The sequence below is a fragment of the Xenopus laevis genome, chromosome 4S, assembly GCF_017654675.1.
Source record: "Xenopus laevis strain J_2021 chromosome 4S, Xenopus_laevis_v10.1, whole genome shotgun sequence".
Classification (NCBI taxonomy): Eukaryota; Metazoa; Chordata; class Amphibia; order Anura; family Pipidae; genus Xenopus; species Xenopus laevis.
The window spans coordinates 73,456,468-73,476,163 of record NC_054378.1 but is presented as its reverse complement, the minus strand read 5'-3'; the positions used below and the strand labels follow the sequence as shown (position 1 = coordinate 73,476,163).

General features: G+C 37.2%; 1 protein-coding gene across 2 annotated transcripts; it reads left to right on the top strand.

Annotated features, from left to right (window-relative positions):
• Positions 1-1,741: 1,741 nt before the first annotated feature.
• Positions 1,742-18,475, top strand: dmbx1.S (diencephalon/mesencephalon homeobox 1 S homeolog). 2 transcript variants are annotated; one of them, XM_041561456.1, is made up of 5 exons: positions 1,742-2,280; positions 14,352-14,516; positions 14,896-15,090; positions 15,598-15,952; positions 16,216-18,475. In XM_041561456.1, exons 2-5 carry the CDS (start codon positions 14,364-14,366, stop codon positions 16,614-16,616), a joined length of 1,104 nt encoding a protein of 367 aa, XP_041417390.1. In that variant the 5' UTR covers positions 1,742-2,280; positions 14,352-14,363; the 3' UTR covers positions 16,617-18,475. The 2 variants fall into 2 exon arrangements, with proteins under 2 accessions (XP_041417390.1, XP_018116359.1); XM_018260870.2 differs by having other exon boundaries at positions 1,748-2,280; positions 14,352-14,517; positions 14,912-15,090.
• The last annotated feature ends 1,221 nt before the right edge of the window (positions 18,476-19,696 follow it).

The following is a 19,696-nucleotide window of genomic DNA, read 5'->3' as shown; positions in this document are numbered from 1 at the left end:
CCAGTGGCGAAATGAAATGTATTTTTTTTTACAGTTCCTCAAACTTTTTTTTCCCCTAAACGCAGTAATTGAAAGATATAAATATCACCCATGAGAAATAAAGAAAGGGTCCACACAACGGGGAAGATCTTGTGCTCCTGTATATTGGCACTATTAACTATTAACTATTAACCTCTCACTGAGACATTCCCACAGCCAGTTCCCCGCAATATATTTAAAGCGATTTGTTCTTCCTGGGATGCGCCTTTTTAAATCAAACTACCCTGAAATAAACCCGTTTGGGATTTCTTCAACTTTTCATTGTCAGAATTCATACCCAGATATTCAGGATTGAATTATAAAAAAAGTACTTTTTTCATGTCCTTAATTCCTGCCTAAACGGTTTTGCTCCAGGAGAAGAAATCTTTTCTTTAAAAGAAAAAAAAAAATCCTTAAAGAAGAGAAGGGCATTATTGTTTTAATCCTCTTACCGACAGTCATTTTTTAAGACGGGGAGGTTGAGCCTCAACTGGCGTCCTGTCTCCCCAGCCTCAGCATAAATCCTCCTGGCCTGGGATAGATCTGCAAGCAGAGCCCTGACGTCTATTTAGCTGCTCTTTCTGCAGCACAAAGCTGAAAAGCAAATAAAACCAACACTCCACTTGGTTATTTCTTGCACATCACACTCTCAGGCTGCACTGACCTCCATAAGGCTGGAGCTGCTCCCTGGGAGAGGCTGATGCTGCTCCTTCCATTCGTTGGGGTCAATTCTACACACTGTACATCCCTGCACTCATTGCGAGCTTGTTCCTAGCTTCTACCTCTGTATTACTATCCTTATCCCCTTACTGCCTGCCAATAATAACCTCTACCGAAACAGTCTTTATTTGTTATATTAAATACTGTAATAAAACCAAAAAAACTTCTAATTTAACCAAACAACGACAAGATCAAAAATCTTTATCCCATCTATAATGCAAAACCATACATACTAATAACTCTGCTACAGACGTTTCACAGAAGCATGCCATACAAGTATTTTACCCTTCAGGTATTAAAATGTAAATAATAGAGCAAAATCTAATATACAATATCACTTTATTGTCTTCTTAACTGGCTGTCTATCGATCATCTATGTATTAAATATATATATGACGATGATATGATATATATATATAAACTTTTCCGTCCTATCATCTATATATCTGACTATTTATCATCAATATATCTTCATATATATATATATATATATATATATATATATATATATATATATATATATATATATATATATATATATATATATAAATATATATATATATATATTTCAAATAAGATCAGCACTCACAGGTCTTAAAAATGTAGAGAAAATGTATTAAAACGACTAACGTTTCAGCCTCTTTCAAAGTCATACATCTGCTTATTTATCATCTATATATCTTTATATATATATATATATATATATATATATATATATATATATATATATATATATATATATATATATATATATATATATCCATACACATAGTCCACAAAAGCACACACACAGGCAACCCCTGTATTCTTTCTAAAAAAACTTGTTTTCAGTTGCAGTAGCAGTTGATCACATTTATAACCATTTAATTATCAAAACCTGAAACTGCAGTGCTGCTAACAACTCTCTGTTTCAAACTAATAAGAGAATCTTTACTTTCTCTCTGCAGGAATTTTAGAGGATGTTCTAGCTGGTATTCTAGCAGAGGAGGACGTGTTGCTGCTGGGTACACGATGCAGTGTGTAGCCTAAAGGAAAGAGAAAGGGTTAAATAGCTGCACAAGATATTGTATGATGAGGCGCAAACAGCATTAAGCATCCTATCTATCATCAGTCACAAAACCAGCAGCCAAAAGCTTGTAGCTTCCCATTATCTCTCAATGATTTAATTAGAGTTTCACACCTGACTGCCTTTGAGTAAATGAGTGGTAAGAAGTTCTAAAATAAAAAAAAATAGGTAGCGATGATTGACAGGTGGGAGGACCAGTGAGAAGAGCGCAGGGCAGCTGCGGGATGGTGCCAGGCTCTGTTAAAAGTCCTTGCTCAGTCCTGCCCCCAGTGAATGGACGACTGGACCAGGGACAAGTCGTGGGGAGTTTAAGAGAAGGGGACGGAGTAAAGGCGCAGAAAGGGGGAAGCGAGTGGAGACAGACACAGCGCTAGAACTGAGCAACAGTCTGACCTACAGTCTGCACTTCTGTCGCCTTCGGAGGAACAGATACTTCCTAAAGCTTCAGTGTGTGCCCTGCCATCAGCACTGGGAAGGTCTGTATCTCCTAAATGCATTCCCCGCTCCCGCTGCTTCATTCTCTCCTCTTCTGTGTATTCTATATACACATAATGGCAACTTTTTAGAAACGGAATGAATACGCTCTTCTACCCACAGTTATTCAGTATTGTTACATTTTATACATGTGTTAAAATTGTCCTTTAAATATTGCGCTCGGCACTGGATCTATCCGCGACTTACTTGTTTAGATTTCTGATTCTTCTGATCCTTTATATGGAGGGACCGGGCCGTGATTTTGCTTTCTATATATGTCTCTCAAAGTTCTATTACATTGAAGAGTGATATACAATATGTCAGTCAATCAGTGGGTTATTCAAGCTACAGAAAGGGGATGATCTATTGATCACTCCAAGGAACTTACTTTCCAATAAACATTCGTCAAAAAAAAATATAACTTGTTTTTAATTCTGTAATTGCTATTAAATCCACTGTTTGACTGTGTCCTTTGCCCTTGTGCCTCTGATTCCAGAAAATGCTCTGATTTACAGACCTGGAGGAGAACTGAACTCTGCTATTTTGTTTCCAGAGTCAGAACAGAAATTGATAAGACTAATACTGCCTCTATAGTAATTACGTTTAAAATGACTGAACATGGGGCGTAACAACAGAGGAAGCAGACCCTGCGGCTGCAGGGGGGCCCAAGAGGCATAGGGGACCCCATAAGGCTCTAATTAATTAGGAATTTTAATATATATTGTTAATACAGAGCAACCACTGGATATTTTGTGAGCCCTAAAATTATTTTGCTGTGGGGCCCAGTAACATCTCGTTACACCATTGATTATATTTTAGTAATTATTATTTGTTTCAATTTACAAAAACATTGTTTTATTTGGGAGGGGGGCAAAGATCCTCTTTAAAGGGTTGTTTTGAAGTTGTGAGCTGTGAGCCTCAGATATGTTTCAGTTTTGTTTTTATTTTTAAAGAAGGCTGTGCTTACACTTTTCTGATTCTTTAATAAACTCAACTAGTTCTTCCCTCTGGGACTTCAGTGTTATCTGAACAGCTGAACATAGGAATAATCGAAAATAGGTTCTTTCCGCCTCTCCCCGATGGATATTGACAGGATCTCCCTAAAAGGGTTATGTCAGTAGACTTGCTGTGTCACAGCCCCTGAGTATCCTGCTTAATATTCCTTTGTCACCATTAAATCTATTCCTACCCTCAGGGCAAATATTCCAACAACTGTCTCTTCATTTATGGCAAACAAAGCCTCAGATTGTAAATCCCATTTAATTTCCATAATGGTGTTTTAATAAGACACTGTGAAATATATCTGGGGGCAAAAGGAAGGGTTACGGCTGTTAGCTGAGCAGGATGTCCCAAGCAAGTCATGGAGTTATAGTGCAACTCTCTGTTGCTCTGAGCAGTGGGTCCGGCTCTCTCTCTATGTTAAAAGAATAGAATTTAACTTATAAGCTTATTGTGAGTGCAGCATATGTGCAACAGGAACAATCATACAATGCCTTTCTGTGCTTAAAATGACTTTGTACTGGTGTCATCATAGCTAATGATAAATTAATATCCCTGTCTGTTTTTAAACCCAATGTAACCTCTATTAAATGCTGGGCAGAATAGGGAAGAGTACGCATATTTTAGCAAAGCATCCCATACATCACAGTCAGAGTGCCCCAGGTTATGCCATATTAGCTGCAGAGGGGCTGCATATAAAAATGGGGCAAAGGATTGAGTAAATGTTCAGAAGAGAGAACACTGGGTAAATTATACCAATTTGGGCTTTTAATACAATATCTTACATGCTTAGCTGCATAATGGTTTTTGAATATGATTAACCCTCTCTTTCAAAAAATAGATTGCTATTCATCCATCTCAAATTGATAGAAGCCAGGCGATGCACTTGCAGCAAAAAAGGCATAGTCAAATCTAAACATCAGTTGCCCTATTTAGAAAAGCCTGCTTTGGTATGCCTGTGTGACAGCTCTTCTTATGGTGCTTGTTTTATTAGCCTGGGTTATCAGATCAAACTGCTGAGACCAACAAATCATTTGTGCACATAGACCTATTCTATTATAGAAATACTGTATATACTAGTGTTATTTACTGTCACAGTTTGATGGTGACTTGTGAGTACTCATTTCATTTTTAAAGTGGACCTAAAAATGTAACATTGTGAAAATGAAAATTAATTTAATATAAACTGCAGCATACTGAAATAAGAAACTTTGTAAATTCGATCAATTAAATATTCTGCATAGTTTCTGAAATAATCAAGTTTATCTTCACTATTCCTCTCTCAGCATCTGTTTCTCTTTATTCTCTCTTCATGCAGCAGTTGGCTGTCGGATATTTATTGACAGTTAGATCCAATACATCTTAAAGGAGGGGGGCTTGTTTTCCTATCAGATGTATTAGAGCTCACTCAAATAACTTATTCCAGTACAAAAAAAATCTAACAAAAAAAATCTAACAAACAACTGCTTTTTGCACAAATCCTGCACGTAGAGAGACAGGATTTCTGGTGATTTTAATAGAATGAGCGCTGATACATCTTCTAGGAAAATGAGCTCCCCCCTATAAGATACATTGTATCTAACTGTCAAGGAATATCTGACACCCAACTGCTGCATTAAAACAGAATGAAGAGAAACAGATGCTGAGAGAGGGATAGGGAAGATGAACTTGATTATTTCAGAAACAATGCAGAATATGTAATTGATTGTATTTAGAAAATTTCTTATTTCAGTATGCTGAGGCTTATATTAAATTTTGATTTTCGCAATAGTTTCCCTTTAAGCACTATTGTTACATTATGCGTTTTGCTTACATAATTTGTTTATGTATCTTTAGGCCATTCATGGTGTCTTCCAGTGGGATAATTCTGTTTGTACAGGCATTTTAGTAAATAGGCAATACCGGAAAGTGTTGTGGCTACAGATATATTACTGTAAGCAAGCTATACATCTAATAGGATATTAATATGCAAAATATGTCCAGTACCGCTCATTGAATAAAATATAAATATACATATACATCAGGGACTGAAAAGGTGCTATATGAGATAGGGTTGATATACATCAAAGGCTTGCTCTCTGAATTAGCACTTTAGAAAATTCTATTTTCATAAGTGACACAATTAGTAACTGTACTTGAATGTTATTATTTAATTGTCCTCCAGTCCTGGCATGACGGGGAGTAACTGGCCATTACATTGAATAGGCAGAAGGAAGTATAAGACACTTTTATAGTCAAATATACATTTCAGTGGATAAATTATATGGTTCTTTTGAGCTATAAATGATGTTTCTATGTTAAACTTAGGACCTGGTTTACAAGGGAAGTTGTCAGACATTATGTGAAAATGTGATCACTTGATTTCACTCATCACTGCCTGCTGCTTTGCAGAAAGAATATAAATCATCCCAATGCACTAGGCCTGACGTGTCTTCATATTCCCAGCATTATCTGCCATTTAACATTCCACATTGCCAGCACTTCTGTATTGCACTTGTGTATATCATGACACTGTGTTACTGACACAACAGTGAGAGAGGTATACACATCTACGAAAGAACTAAAAAGAGGCAACCTGTTACTTCTATTTTTGTTTCCTTTTCAGCAAATAGGTAAGTAGTTTATTCTTATAGCCATCACACAAAGTCTCACTTCTAGGATTGCAGTGTCATGGCTGGTATTTAAATGAAACTAGTAACAACACCACCTTGATTTGCTCTCTTTTACTTACCAAAATAAAATATATTTAAACATATTAATACACCTGTCTACAAATCACAGGGATCAGTAGTACACCATGGTAAAGGTGGCCATAGACGCAAAGATGTCACCAAACGAGCGGATCTTTCCCCAATATGCCACTAACAGGCATGGCTATATGGGGGGTAATCTGAACGTTCTGCCCTATGGCCAAACGATCCGATTACGATGCGCAATGTGCTCCGGCGGGATCGGTCGGGACAAAATCAAACCTGTCCGATCGACCAAACGACCGATCTCCACAGGACGAAAAATGTTGGCACTCTCCACACACGGGCCAAAAATCGTACGAATCCTCGATTGGTACGATAGGATATTTGCGTCTATGGCCACCTTAAGTTACAAAGCATTCTGTGCAGGAAAGAGATATGCTCAGCAGATGCCTGACGAAGGATGCAGGGAACTGAAATTGAGCTCCCCCAATAACTCAAACCAAAGTTACAGCTATTAAAACATTGTCACCCTCTGTAGTTCTGGGAGTATTTGGACAGTAAACAGCATCAACCCTAAATCTCAGACTCAATATTGGTATTGTTCTATTTGCTGTTTAAAGCCCCTTGTTGGGGCAGCTCTTCTGCTGGTAGCCTCTGCCATATAGATGTATGGAATAATACATAGACTGAGAACATTTGTTGTAAGTCTATTACCCAGATGGGTGAGAGACCTCTTTCTATATCAGGGTACCCCAGAGAGCACCACTTTAACTTGGATGCCTGTTACAGTGCTTAGAATGATACTATTAATAATCGATTGGCAGAAATACACAGTGCCTATTCCTAGCTGCATGTAAATGAGTAAAACTAAATAGCATGTTAAGAAGTGAAGTGAGTTTTGTTTTAATGTGATCTGTTTTTGTGCCACAATTAAATCTCTGCTTTAAAGACTAGTGGTTATCATTGGTTCCTGCAGTAATGATATACTAAACCTATAGCCCACATCTCCCTATATCCTCTTCTGGTGACCCCACAAGCAAAAGGAGGGGGTTTGGCATCATTTAGAAACAAAAATATTAGTTCAAGGAGTCGGAAATGAACAACAGGGATTTTAAGGTTTTTATAACGGTAGGCATCATAATAGAGTTTTCATTCTAATTGGAGTGCAAGAAAAGGTACTGCAGATCCTACAGAGTAGCAGTGCCCAACTTATCCATGATGATTTTTTGAAAAGTGAAATTTTTGCAGGTTGGATTACATTAAAAAAGATGATTTTATATATCAAGTTCAAAAGCAGATTGAATCCCTGCTATACAGGTAATCAGTAAGTTAGGGTTCCATGGATCAAACTGAAGTGGCAGCATTAATATCTATAAGCAGGCCTGAAAATACATTACGATCCAAATGATTTGGAATCATTTTTATTTGCAATGCGTCATTTTCTCATGAGGCAGTTTCTGTTCTTACAGACCACGGGCTGGGTATCCTGCCGTATACATGAATATATTCTCTGGTACCCTGTAAGACTGCAAGTGACAAAGAAGTGGTTAAGTTCTGTCTACAAATTCAGGTTTCTGAGAGCCGAGTTTGTTCTGGGCTGTGTCTCAGTGTAAATTGGCTTTGGTTTCCAGTTGGTTGGCCTGCCAAGTTTTCCATGTAAATGACAGTAATACATATTTAATCATGTCCCGAAGCCATACCACCCCCTGAGCAAACCTCATTAATGGATTATTAGACAATAAAAGGGATAGTTTGAGTGCGCTGCTTCCCTAAGAAGATTATTTACTGCCATGCTGAGTGCAAATATTGTTTACTCATCAGAAGTTGTCCTACTTTACACCTCGTGGCCCCTCTGTGTTTTATCACAAATGATTCAATCCAGCAAGAATTCAGTGGAATACCGAATATTTTTTATACATATTTTCTACCCACACACTTTTTTCTTTTCTTTCTGGCACAATTGATATTCCCACAGAATTAGAATACTAATATCGATATCTCTCTTTGGTTCCTTTCTATTTTTATAATACAAAATGATTGCTGGCAATGCAAAGTTTAATCTATTTACTGCATCCCACATTTGGGGTTGCTGATGCAGGTTTTTGAATTAAATGTTTATAGATAGTATTTAACCAATAATAGCATTGGTGGCACAATTCCTTTCTTAGTGTTGGATCCAATTCACAAGGACACAAATGCGGAACCAATCATGCTGCATTGTTCTTTATGGATGGATAGCTTTGCTCTGCAACATTTTTTCCAAGCATGCAAGGTGCTAGATGCAGTAAGAACATTCTTCTTTTGCTTTGTACATAATCAATGCAAAATCTGGCAGAAAGTCGCATCGGCCTTAGCCTTTGGAAGATCTTTTGGGGCATTGTCTTCATTTTTTCTGTTCTAAACTCTGCTTTTGTACTTTTCATTAGGGATGTAGCGAACTGTTCGCCCGCGAACTAGTTCCCGCGAACTTCGACCGTTCGCGTCCGCCGAATGTTCGCGAACGTTTGGGAACGTTCGCATTTTGAGTTCGGGTTCGATCTTTCGACCATTCGAATTCCTTCGACCGCTAAAAATCGAACGATTTCCATTCGTTCGAACGATTGTAAGCATTCGATTCAATGAAAAGCATTCGATCGAATGGCTTCGATCGTTCGATTCGAATGAAAATCCTTCGATCGAACGATTAAAATCCTTCGATCGTTCGAATCGAACTATTTTAGCGGTGTTCGAAGTTCGCGAACTGTTCGCGAACGTTCGCATTTTTTGCCGGTGTTCGCGAACACCAAATCGGCAGTTCGCTACATCCCTACTTTTCATATTTGCAGATTATGAGTATGTGTTGGGGAAGGTTATAATTATTTATGTTAATTCATTTTATATAGACAAGCAGGGAGGTTTTCTGAGAAAAATCAGTTCAGGGAGGCATAAAATAAGCTATGCCTGCCATACTTCTAGGTAGCACCTCATGGTTTGTGGTTGCACTGCTACTGAGCAAAGACCCTCTAAAACCAATGTCTGTGCCTATTCCTGCCTTGTAGCTTCTGAATGACTTGTATTCTCAATCTATCTATCAATTACTGAGTGAGGCAGTCCCTATACTTTACAGTTCTCTCTTCTTAAGACAGATAGGGCTCTTATAAATATGGTTGCATACAGGCAAATGCTAAAACCATTTTTAGCAGATAAGGTCAGAATACCTAAATCTGCAAATTATTATTTAAAACCATTATGTTGCTAACACCGTAGTTAAAAAATAAATTGGTTTGGTATCACTTCACAGATATTTTCACATGACATATATACAAACACAATAGTAGGGTTACATGAACTGAAATTTTGTTTTAGAGCCTGCGCTCATCTAAAAATGCACAAAGCACCTGTTTCCATATTCAGTTCACTGATAATTTGAACATATTGCAACCAAACTGAGGGAGAAAGCAAATTATAACAAGTGAAAGTGCTTTGGTACCTGGGACTTTAGGAAACATGAATGTAGCAGAAAAAAACAGCAACTGATGGGTGCTATATGTATAGGGCTCTGGGGTGGCCCAAATAAATGGGCAATTTTTAATATACATGTACAAGGTGGATTTGCGAATGAAGGGTGATTTTTTACACCACTGCTAGTAGAAAAAAATACCTTTCAGTTACAGTTAGGAACTCCCCTTGAGAAAGCTCCTTAGCATAATATAGGAATCAGGATGCTTTTGTTCACCTGTAATTTTTTGCAGTTTCTCTTATATTTTCTAACACAAGTGGCCTGCATGAGTGATTCAAGTAATAATGATATTACAGTATTAATTGATTTACCATTCTGATGTGTCAAATCCTCCAGAAGAGGTATTTGCAAACATTTATTAGCCGCTTAAAGAGCTTTTAATTCTGGTGAGGATGATGATGAAATTACACTGAGTATTGCATTTGTTCCCCTGCCACTAAACAAATGAAGTGATTAAACCCTCTCAAAACGCATCAGTCACGCTGCATTAGCCGAGAGAGAGCTAATTATCCCAATTAGAAGACTGATTTATAATTAATGGCATGGACCAAGTGATAATTGGATGTTAATGGATAACAGTTTTTTTTTGTCTAGAAACCATCTCTCACTTTCCCAAAGGCTGTTTTGCCCCTGTGCTCTGAGCATCGAGTAAATGAGAAAATAAATCTGTTATTAGCGTATTCAATAGGAATCATTTGAATTGGAGCCCTGGGGATTTTAATGTAGTTTGGAAGAAAAACCGGGGAAACAGCTGCTGAGACCACACAATCCTCAGGCTCTTGATGATCTGGCTGGTGTGGATTTTATTCAAAGCAACACAGAGAGCTTTATTTGTCTGACAATGAAAAATTTGGAGAAATTGCACATTTCCTTAAAAAAAAATCAAATTTGCCACATTTTGCTAAACCATTTCATATTAATTGCATGTTTTTAATCAATCACCTAAGTGTTTTCACAACTTCCTTCTGAAATTTATAAAGGAAATTTTACTAGGTTTTCACAACTGGGGCACAAATAACCCCAGTGGGATAGCAAAGACTTTTTTTTTTTTTTTCTGTAACTGAACAAGAATAGTTGGAACATAATGCACATTTTCTTCTAAAAACTTTTTTTCCTGCAATTTTCAGAATATAGATACAGAATATAGGTGCCACCTTCCATAACTTTTGAGATGGAACTATAAAGTCTATTTTAGGACTTTTAGGGGGTTATTTATTAAAGTCCGAATGCTAAAAAATTGAAAAAATTCGTTGATTTTGAGTGGAAAAAAACCTCAAATTTTTAAACCCCAAGGGTGTTAAAAGTCTGAATAAAAAAGTACTCCAACGCAAACCTACCGAGTTCATGTAGAAGTCAATGGTAGAAGTCCCGAAGATATCCTGATCTGCTCTGGGTTTCATGCAATAATCCAAAAATTTCTTGGTTTTCGGGCAATAATCCGAAAAAATCTGAATTTTCAGGGGTCAAATATGAAAAATTAGAATTTTTTTTCACAATCTTATCAAGTTTTTTCCCGCACAGGAAATGTTCGGGAAAAAAACAGTGCGGATTTGATCGGACTATTTTTCAGAAAATTATGAGAAATGTTCATATTTTGATAAATAATCATTCTAGAGTCAAAGACAGTACACCATTCCCACACCTTGTGTCTCAACTCATCCACCTTTTAGATTGTAAGCTTTTTTGTGTAGGGACATCTTTACCACTTGCTTTGGATATTGCTGTTTTTTGTATGTTTTTCTGTATGTTTAAAGCATACACCCATTTATTGTACAACACTGTGGAATATGTTGGCATGTTAATAATAACAATAATAATAATAGATTGAATATTTTCTATATCAAACATGTTCAGTGGCATATTAAGAATAATGCCATCTTGGGTGTTTTTGTTAACACAGTTTTCAAAGGCAAGTGAATGGAACCACTTCCCAACAGGGTGAATTTGATTCACACTAAAGAATGCCTCCAGCTCTGGACATGAAAACATCCTGCAGTATAACCAAAAGTGATCATGTTAAAAGAACAAACAAAAAAGTGCACAATTTCTAGGCTAATGTTTAAATGGTGATTATTTTTACTGCAAAAAAGCAAGAGGAAGAAGCACACACTCAAACATATATTCCTATACACCTAAAAACACATATAGAAGAAGTGCTAAATCTTAGGCTGTTTCATAACTATAGGCTTTTGTGTCTCTGTCCTCCTTGAGATTTAATACTATTAAAATGATAATCCCTCTAAGGTTTCAAAGGAGGGGTTAGCCAAATACTAGCAAGTCTTCTTGCCTGTATTAACAAACTAGTTTTATTGTTAAGGTTTTTTAGTGGGTGGTCTGAAAGGGAGTGCTGTGCAAACCGATGGTAGAGGAGAATGCAAGTTTGAAATGGCGAGTGCATTTATATAGCTCTTACAATAATACAGAAGAGATTTGGGTTACCTTGAATTAATTTCATTTACACGACAGGACAAGGGACATAAAGGAGTAATTCTGCATTCAGTGGTTCTAAACCTTTCAGCTTCTCTAATGCAGTATAGGTACAGTAGGTAGCTTAAGTTCAGAATTCTTTTGTTGTTTAAATAGTTCAATAGAGATGAATCTTTAATTTAAAGACAGATGCATAGTATCCAAGGATGGCAAAGACTTCCATCAAATTCAACCTTTAGCTCAGCTAGAAACTAGGTGCAAAAACAAGATGCTTTCAACAGAACATCAAGTGAAGGAAGATGAGGCAGAGCACACTCCTAAAGGTTATGTAGCGAGAATACCTGGTGCACAGTGTTAGGAGTCCGGCAACTTCCAATGGACAATCAGGTAGTAAAACACTGGCACACAAGGAACTTCATGCAGGGTTACCCCTTGCTAGTTTATTAGGTGCGGACGTGCAACGTTTCGGGGCGAACCCCTTTATCAAGCATGCTTGATAAAGGGGTTCGCCCCGAAACGTTGCACGTCCGCACCTAATAAACTAGCAAGGGGTAACCCTGCATGAAGTTCCTTGTGTGCCAGTGTTTTACTACCTGATTCAACAGAACATCAACAGATATGACATGCACATCAGGTTTGCTTTCCACTGTTATTATCCTTATAATATTGGAGCATGGCAACTTTTTATTTAATAATCCAATTATGTCTGCATTTATACGACCAACAGGCTATTTAATTTGGAGATATTTATTTTTTCAGAAGCAATTATTATTATTTTAAATTATTATTATTTTAATAATAATAAGCATATTTACAAATATTCTTCCATATTCCCCCAACTAGGTAAATTGTGCCATGCATATTTTAAATAAAATTCCCCTGGTGGCTTTATCAAAGTGCTATTCCTTACCTAATACATTACTGCAGGGATGTTACATATACATTGCATGTATTAACACCATGGATCATGTTAGTATTTTTAAAAAGTTGCAGGTCTTTTTTATAAGCAGAAATAACTAAAAAAAACAGATGCAGGCTTGAATACAACATGTTCCCAGTTTATATAAGCAGAGCCTTGTTATAGCTTCAAACTGGCAGATTAGCAATGACCCTGGTCAAGCTGTAACAAGTCATGAAAATAGAGGGGGACTGCAACTTTCAGAATTTGCAATGGCTGACACCTTAGAAGCATTACACGCTACATTAAAACATACACTGTGATCAAGTCTTTGTACAGTTTCTGTATAAAATTTAAGAGACGTAGCCAGCAGAAACAGGTTTTGTGGAGTAAGATCTGCAGTACAGCTATACAGTACACTTAACAAGAACCCTTAACAATGCCTTTCAGCAGTTTGCCAAATTTGTGTCCCAGGCCAAGACATATTTCACTCCCTTGGCATATGCGTAACTGGAACTTAAATGGCAGACTGTTTAAAGCCATACTCCTTAAAATGTATTTCATTTATATAGATGATAAGATGACACTGCTATAAAGAAATAGTGCAGCATTGTCTTAACTATTTGCTTCACAGACTGAAACATTCTGTAGCAATGAAAGAACTTATTGTGAAAAGGATGAGTTCCAACCAATTGCGCTTACTTGCACACCAGACTCACAAAACCTGTTTAGAGAAATTATTTGCTGCAGTTATTCATCTGAATTTATAGAATCAAAGCCTTTTTTGTAATCAAGTGACTAAAGCAATTGTGTTCCTATAATCTTCTGTAGGGATTAACATTTTCAGATGTGATAAGCAGAAGTCCTGAATTCACTTAGCATCAATTTTAGTACACAGGCACCTGTGATCAAACCAGGCATTCCCTTTAACCTGAACATGTTGTAGTGAATAAGCAATTGCAGTTGGCATTCCTTGCAAGGGAAGGGCTGTTAGCCAAGATGTTCATACAATTCAGCCACTTTTGACTATTTTAATCTTCAGATAATATGTTGAGAGTGTTTTGGATAATCCAGCTCTAGTAGAAGATGATCAGGTTGGCAAGTGACATCCACATTGGAACATAAATTAAATCACTGGCCAAAATTGAGCAAAATAGGATGGTGCATCTTCAGTGATTTGACTGATCTATGTTCATGACCAAATTGCAAAGTATCCAACTGATGTGCACTTGGTCTGGTCTCTGGGATATCCTTAAATTCAATCCAGTGTCGCCAAAATTAAAATTGACATTAGTCAAATGCTCCTTTTCACATTCAGTCATATGAAAACGTTCCAAATTCTTTGGAGTTTTGTTTATCATTGGCTTCCATTGAATATATAACATGCCTTATGGAAACAGTAGTATTTCAGTAGTGACATAAAGTTTATTGGATTAACAGAAAATATGCAATATGCATCATAACAAAATTAGACAGGTGCATACATTTGGTCACCCCAACAGAGATATTACATCAGTATTTAGTACTGTTATTTTAATGCTTCCATTTTCTTTTCAGGCACCTCCAGCCATGCAGCATTATGGAGTGAATGGCTACTCTCTGCATGCAATGAATTCACTAAGCGCCATGTATAACCTGCATCAACAGGCGGCACAGCAGGCACAGCATGCGCCAGACTACAGGCCTTCTGTACACGCACTTACTCTAGCAGAGAGACTGGCTGGTAAGAACAACTATGTGATAATATGATTTGCTTGCTGTGGATTAAGCTTGAGTTTTTCAGATTTTTGAGAAACTATGGAAATAAATTAGTATTTAATCTCCCTCAATGAGTATTCCATCATACCTTAAATGATATTTAGATACACTTTCTTGCTAATCCATTGTTTTAGCCAGACCCATATTTATGGAGCCAATCACAGATCCCAAAATGTCATTGTTCAGCTAATACAAAATGGACCACAGCATTATTGTGACTGATCAACTGGTTTACTGTATATGGAAGAAGATTTATATGTATATTTGTATTTTATTTGTATTTGATACATATTGCGTGCCAACAATTTCCAATAATTAAAGTGGCCCTTTTTTATTTTCCAACGGCTGTACATTTCAAGACATCATTTTGGAAGCCCGTTATGGATCCCAACACCGAAAACAGAGACGCAGTCGCACTGCATTCACTGCACAGCAACTAGAAGCTTTGGAGAAGACCTTCCAGAAAACTCACTATCCTGATGTGGTGATGAGGGAAAGGCTAGCCATGTGCACTAACCTTCCCGAAGCCAGAGTGCAGGTAATAGACAGGAGTATTACTGTATATAATTCACTTAAAACTAACTCAACTGACCTACTTCATCTGAACAGGAAACAACTGCACTGCCTGCTTTTGGCCTTGCAGTTCAGTACCTTGGTATCTTGGTACCTTGGGGTGATCAGAGCACTTGGTACATCCAAATATAAAATGAAGCATTGATTTTATTGATAATGAATTGCATTCCATTATCACTTAATTAACAATAACACTTAACATAGCATTCATTCTAGAGCTATACTTCATATCTGAAGCTCCCCTTCTACATTCCTTCCACCAACCAAATCCTAAATACTCCTTGGGGAACACATCCTATGGACAAATATTTCACTGAGCATTTATTTAAACAACATATTTAATACTACTGGTCAATAAGCTATCATTTTTCTCTTACTGATATAATCATAGACAAATGATTTATTTTTGTCATAGTGTACTTATCCCTTGTATTGTGGTACAAAGCCTGAATCCTGTTTTTATGAATTTTAGGTCTGGTTTAAGAACCGAAGAGCCAAGTTCCGCAAGAAGCAAAGAAGTCTTCAGAAAGAGCAGCTGCAGAAACAGAAGGACTCCGAGGTGAGCAACAGTGAAGGAAAGACTGATGTCACCTCTGCAGATTCCGCAACTTCTAACTATGACTCCAAGAAAGCCCATAGCTCAGTGAATGACTCCAGCGTGGAGCTGAACCTCAACCTCTCAGAGCAGTCTGCTAGTGAATCTGCTGCTGAAGAACAGACTGACAAAGAAGAAGAGACAAAAACCCCCAAAGAGGAACCCAAAACGGAGAAGAATGCCATTGCAGACACCAAGGCACTGAACTGCAAACGAGCAAGTCCAAAAACAGGTATGATGTTCCTATAAATTGTGTGTTTATATACTCAGTGGCAATAGCTTTAGTGAAATTCACATGCTGGTGAGCAGCAAGTACCAATACCTACATATTATGGCAAAAACTCATGAAATCTTAAGTTCCAAATATGACAAATATTCTTATACAGGAATGGAACCTGTACTGTACTTTTTTATATACTCAACTATAGACTGGACCATCTGAAATCTCTCTAGTGTTATTTTCTGACTACTGTATATTATTGTTTTATGTTGCAGAGTCCCCAGTCAGCAGCACAATGACACCCTCCTCAAGCAGTTGCCTCACCCCAACCCATTCCTACTCCTCTTCCCCCTTGAGCCTCTTCCGTCTGCAAGAACAGTTTCGTCAGCACATGGCAGCTACCAACAACTTAGTCCATTACTCTTCTTTTGATGTTGCAAGTCCACCAGCAGTTCCTTATCTGGGCATGAATGTCGGCATGGCACCCCTGAGCTCTTTGCATTGCCAGTCATATTACCAGTCCCTGTCCCATGCACAACAGGTCTGGTCCTCTCCCATTCTGCAGTCTTCAGGGGGCCTTCCAAGCCTAAACAGTAAAACTACAAGTATAGAGAACTTGAGGCTCAGAGCAAAGCAACATGCTGCATCATTGGGACTTGATACCTTACCTAACTGATGTGAAATCATTGATCAGAAAAACTGTGTGGATACCAATTGTTTCTTGGAATGCTAAAACCAGACAGAAGCTTTGTAAACTCTGGCCCACTATGCCAAATCCCATGTCCAGTTCTATACAGACCCTCCTCAAATGTATGACGCACAGGACCCATCAGCTGACTAATACAGACCATCCTGTACATTCTGCACTGAAATCAAGTGACTTAATTACACAAGAATCTTGCACAATTCTTTCTGTTGGTGAGATCCTAGTAAAGAAGAACATTACATTAAAAAAACCTCTATTCAGCTGGACATAGATCACCTAAAATCATTATGAACTGGCATGTGCACTATGAAGATTGTGGCTTAAGAAGTACTATAACCCTGCATAAAGAAGGTCCACTACAATTTATAAGGTGCATATATCAAGTAATTTAACATTTATAGCTGCATTCAGTCTTCCTTGCGAAAAGGAAATGCTTTAGCTGTAGGGAAGAAAACACTTTTGGTGTGGACTGTGTTCCGCAGAGACTAGATGCCATACTTTTCCTCTGACTGAATGCCATATAGGCCTTTCCTTTTGGTCATTAGGTGGGCCATGCAATTGTCATACTCAAGGATGTCTCTCATGATATCTGTGATTTACAATTTGTGGGTGTACTCAGGTACATTAGGGGAATAGATAATGCACAACTTAAAAAGAAACAAATAAAATATTATTTAAACTCATACTTGCAGGATGTCCAGAAATTGCAACAATGAGGCCTCAACTCTTTAATTATTAACTCTCTAAAGCAGAAAACACCTTCATGTTATAGTGATAATTAAATGCCTATTGAAACCCTTATTCTACATATCACGCTAAAATTTACCTTTAAGTCCTTGAATAAATGAAAAAAATATATCTGTTTTCCTCCATTTCCACCTTAAGTTTATAGAAACAAGGGAAGTCATTAAATACAAGTATCAAAATTCAATTTGAGAATATTAGGGAAAGGTTTTTTTATTTTTATTAAATAGATCCTGTACTGTTTACACACACATATCTATATTTGAGAAATATTGACATGGCATCAGTTCATTTGAAGTATATGCATCAATAAAAAAATGGGGATTTGATTTTGCACTTTTTATTGCTGATACAGTATGGCCAAAAGGGCACATTTAGCTGCCTGTCATTTTTGCTTACTAATATTAAGGCTTGAACTCAAGGAACAATTGTTAAGTGGATTGAAAATGGAAAATCAGAAAGCATATGTCTTTTCTCAGAAAGACCGAATGGCATGTACAGTTATTTTGTATAAAATGTAAAGGAGCTGTCATTTTCTCTTAGGCATAAATCTCTGTGTGTATATAGGGGAATGTCCTTCAGGTGTGTATGTCAGTGTTGCTCTGGAAATTGTATCATTTTGTCTCTTCTCTGGTCCCTTTGCTGCCAGGTTGTTTGTAACATATTGCACAGTAATGGCTTTGGGGCAGTGACTAGAGGGGGAATGGTTACCAACGATGAACAACTACAGAAGTAAATTTCTGTTCAAGCACTTCATAAAAGGATCAAATTAGGAACTGCATACCCGTCTATTCCTGAGAACAGAGGTGTCTCTTGTAATATAATTCAGCATATGTATAATTGATAGTAATCACTGCAGCAGACTTCATACTGTGTACAGCAGCGGCTCAAGTAACGTTAAAATTGTTTGTGCTGTTTATTTATAAATTATATGTAAAGGCCTTTGCAGTTCATGGATTTATCTTGAGATTTTACATGTAACAATAAAAAAGGCTTGTATGGCTTCTGCATTGTTTGAAAAAACTGTTTTTCTATGAGTCTTTAATGTGTTCAAACTAAATATATAAATAAACAAAATATAAATCCATGAAAAAAACATTTAGCAAGTGTTGTTGTTTTACATATGTGGCTCCCCTATTAAATCAAATACCGTATTCAATATCTAGAAACACACTTAGAGAATGAGACTGATGCTTCACAGGCTATTAAATAGGTGATTGACAAACTCAAGTGCAGTGTGCAAAGTGCAGTTTAGGAAGCAAATTGCCCTGTTTATTACCCATAAATTTCCAGTGTACCTACAGGCATACTCTTTGTTGCATCTGCTGCAAATGAGGCCAATACACTAGATAGAATGGAATTTGCACATGTTTGCGTATACAAGTGACCCTTTAATTCTAGCTTCCGTCTCCAGTGTTAATTGGCTAATACACATTGTGCTTGGACCAAGGCCAGTTTCTGAAAGCACAAAAGGTATAACAATAATCCAAAAGTGAAGAGAAAAGGTTTAACTGTAAAGCTCACACAATCATGTAGCACACTGTTCAACATTCCCTATAAATGCTACCAGTGGAGTAACTCAATGTTACTGGGCCCGCAAAATTATTTTCCAGGCCCCTAAAAAGTTTACAGGTTGACCTGTTTTACCAACATTTATTAAAATTGTATATGAATTAGGGTGGCCCCTATAACTCCTGGGCTCCTCTGCTTCCTCGATAGTTACTGCATGGGATTGGCAAGAGGAGGTGGGATATAATCAGTAGTACAATTGTGTAGAAGTGCAATCAGCAACTTTATCTCCAAATGCATTTCATAAATGGCTTATATACCCACAAAACCAGGAGCACAATTTGCATTACCCTCTATATCTTACTATGAAGTTTTTTTCTTGAAACTACTGATTTCATCAGTGATTTCCTACTTCTAAGACATCAGCTTTGGAGTTTTGCTGTTTCAAGATGAACTTTAACACCAATTTGCCTCTGTGTTTTAATTTTCAGCTTGGCTTATTTTTCTAAATACATAGCCATCTGAACCCTGTGTTGCCTTCCTAGGAAGTTTCTCTAATCAGCATTGCATGTTTTTGGACAAACAGCAGCACAGGTAGCTCATTCAATAGCAAAAGTAATTCTTTTAAAAATATTGTAAATTGACTGAACCGTCTCTAGTTCTGCATGAATATACAGTAGAGGAAACACACACACTGTTGGTGGAAATGGCCCAGTTTTAAAACCTATGGACTACATTAATTTTACACTCTAGTCAATTCATGATACACTGTATCACAAATGAGTGCCTTTTTGCTG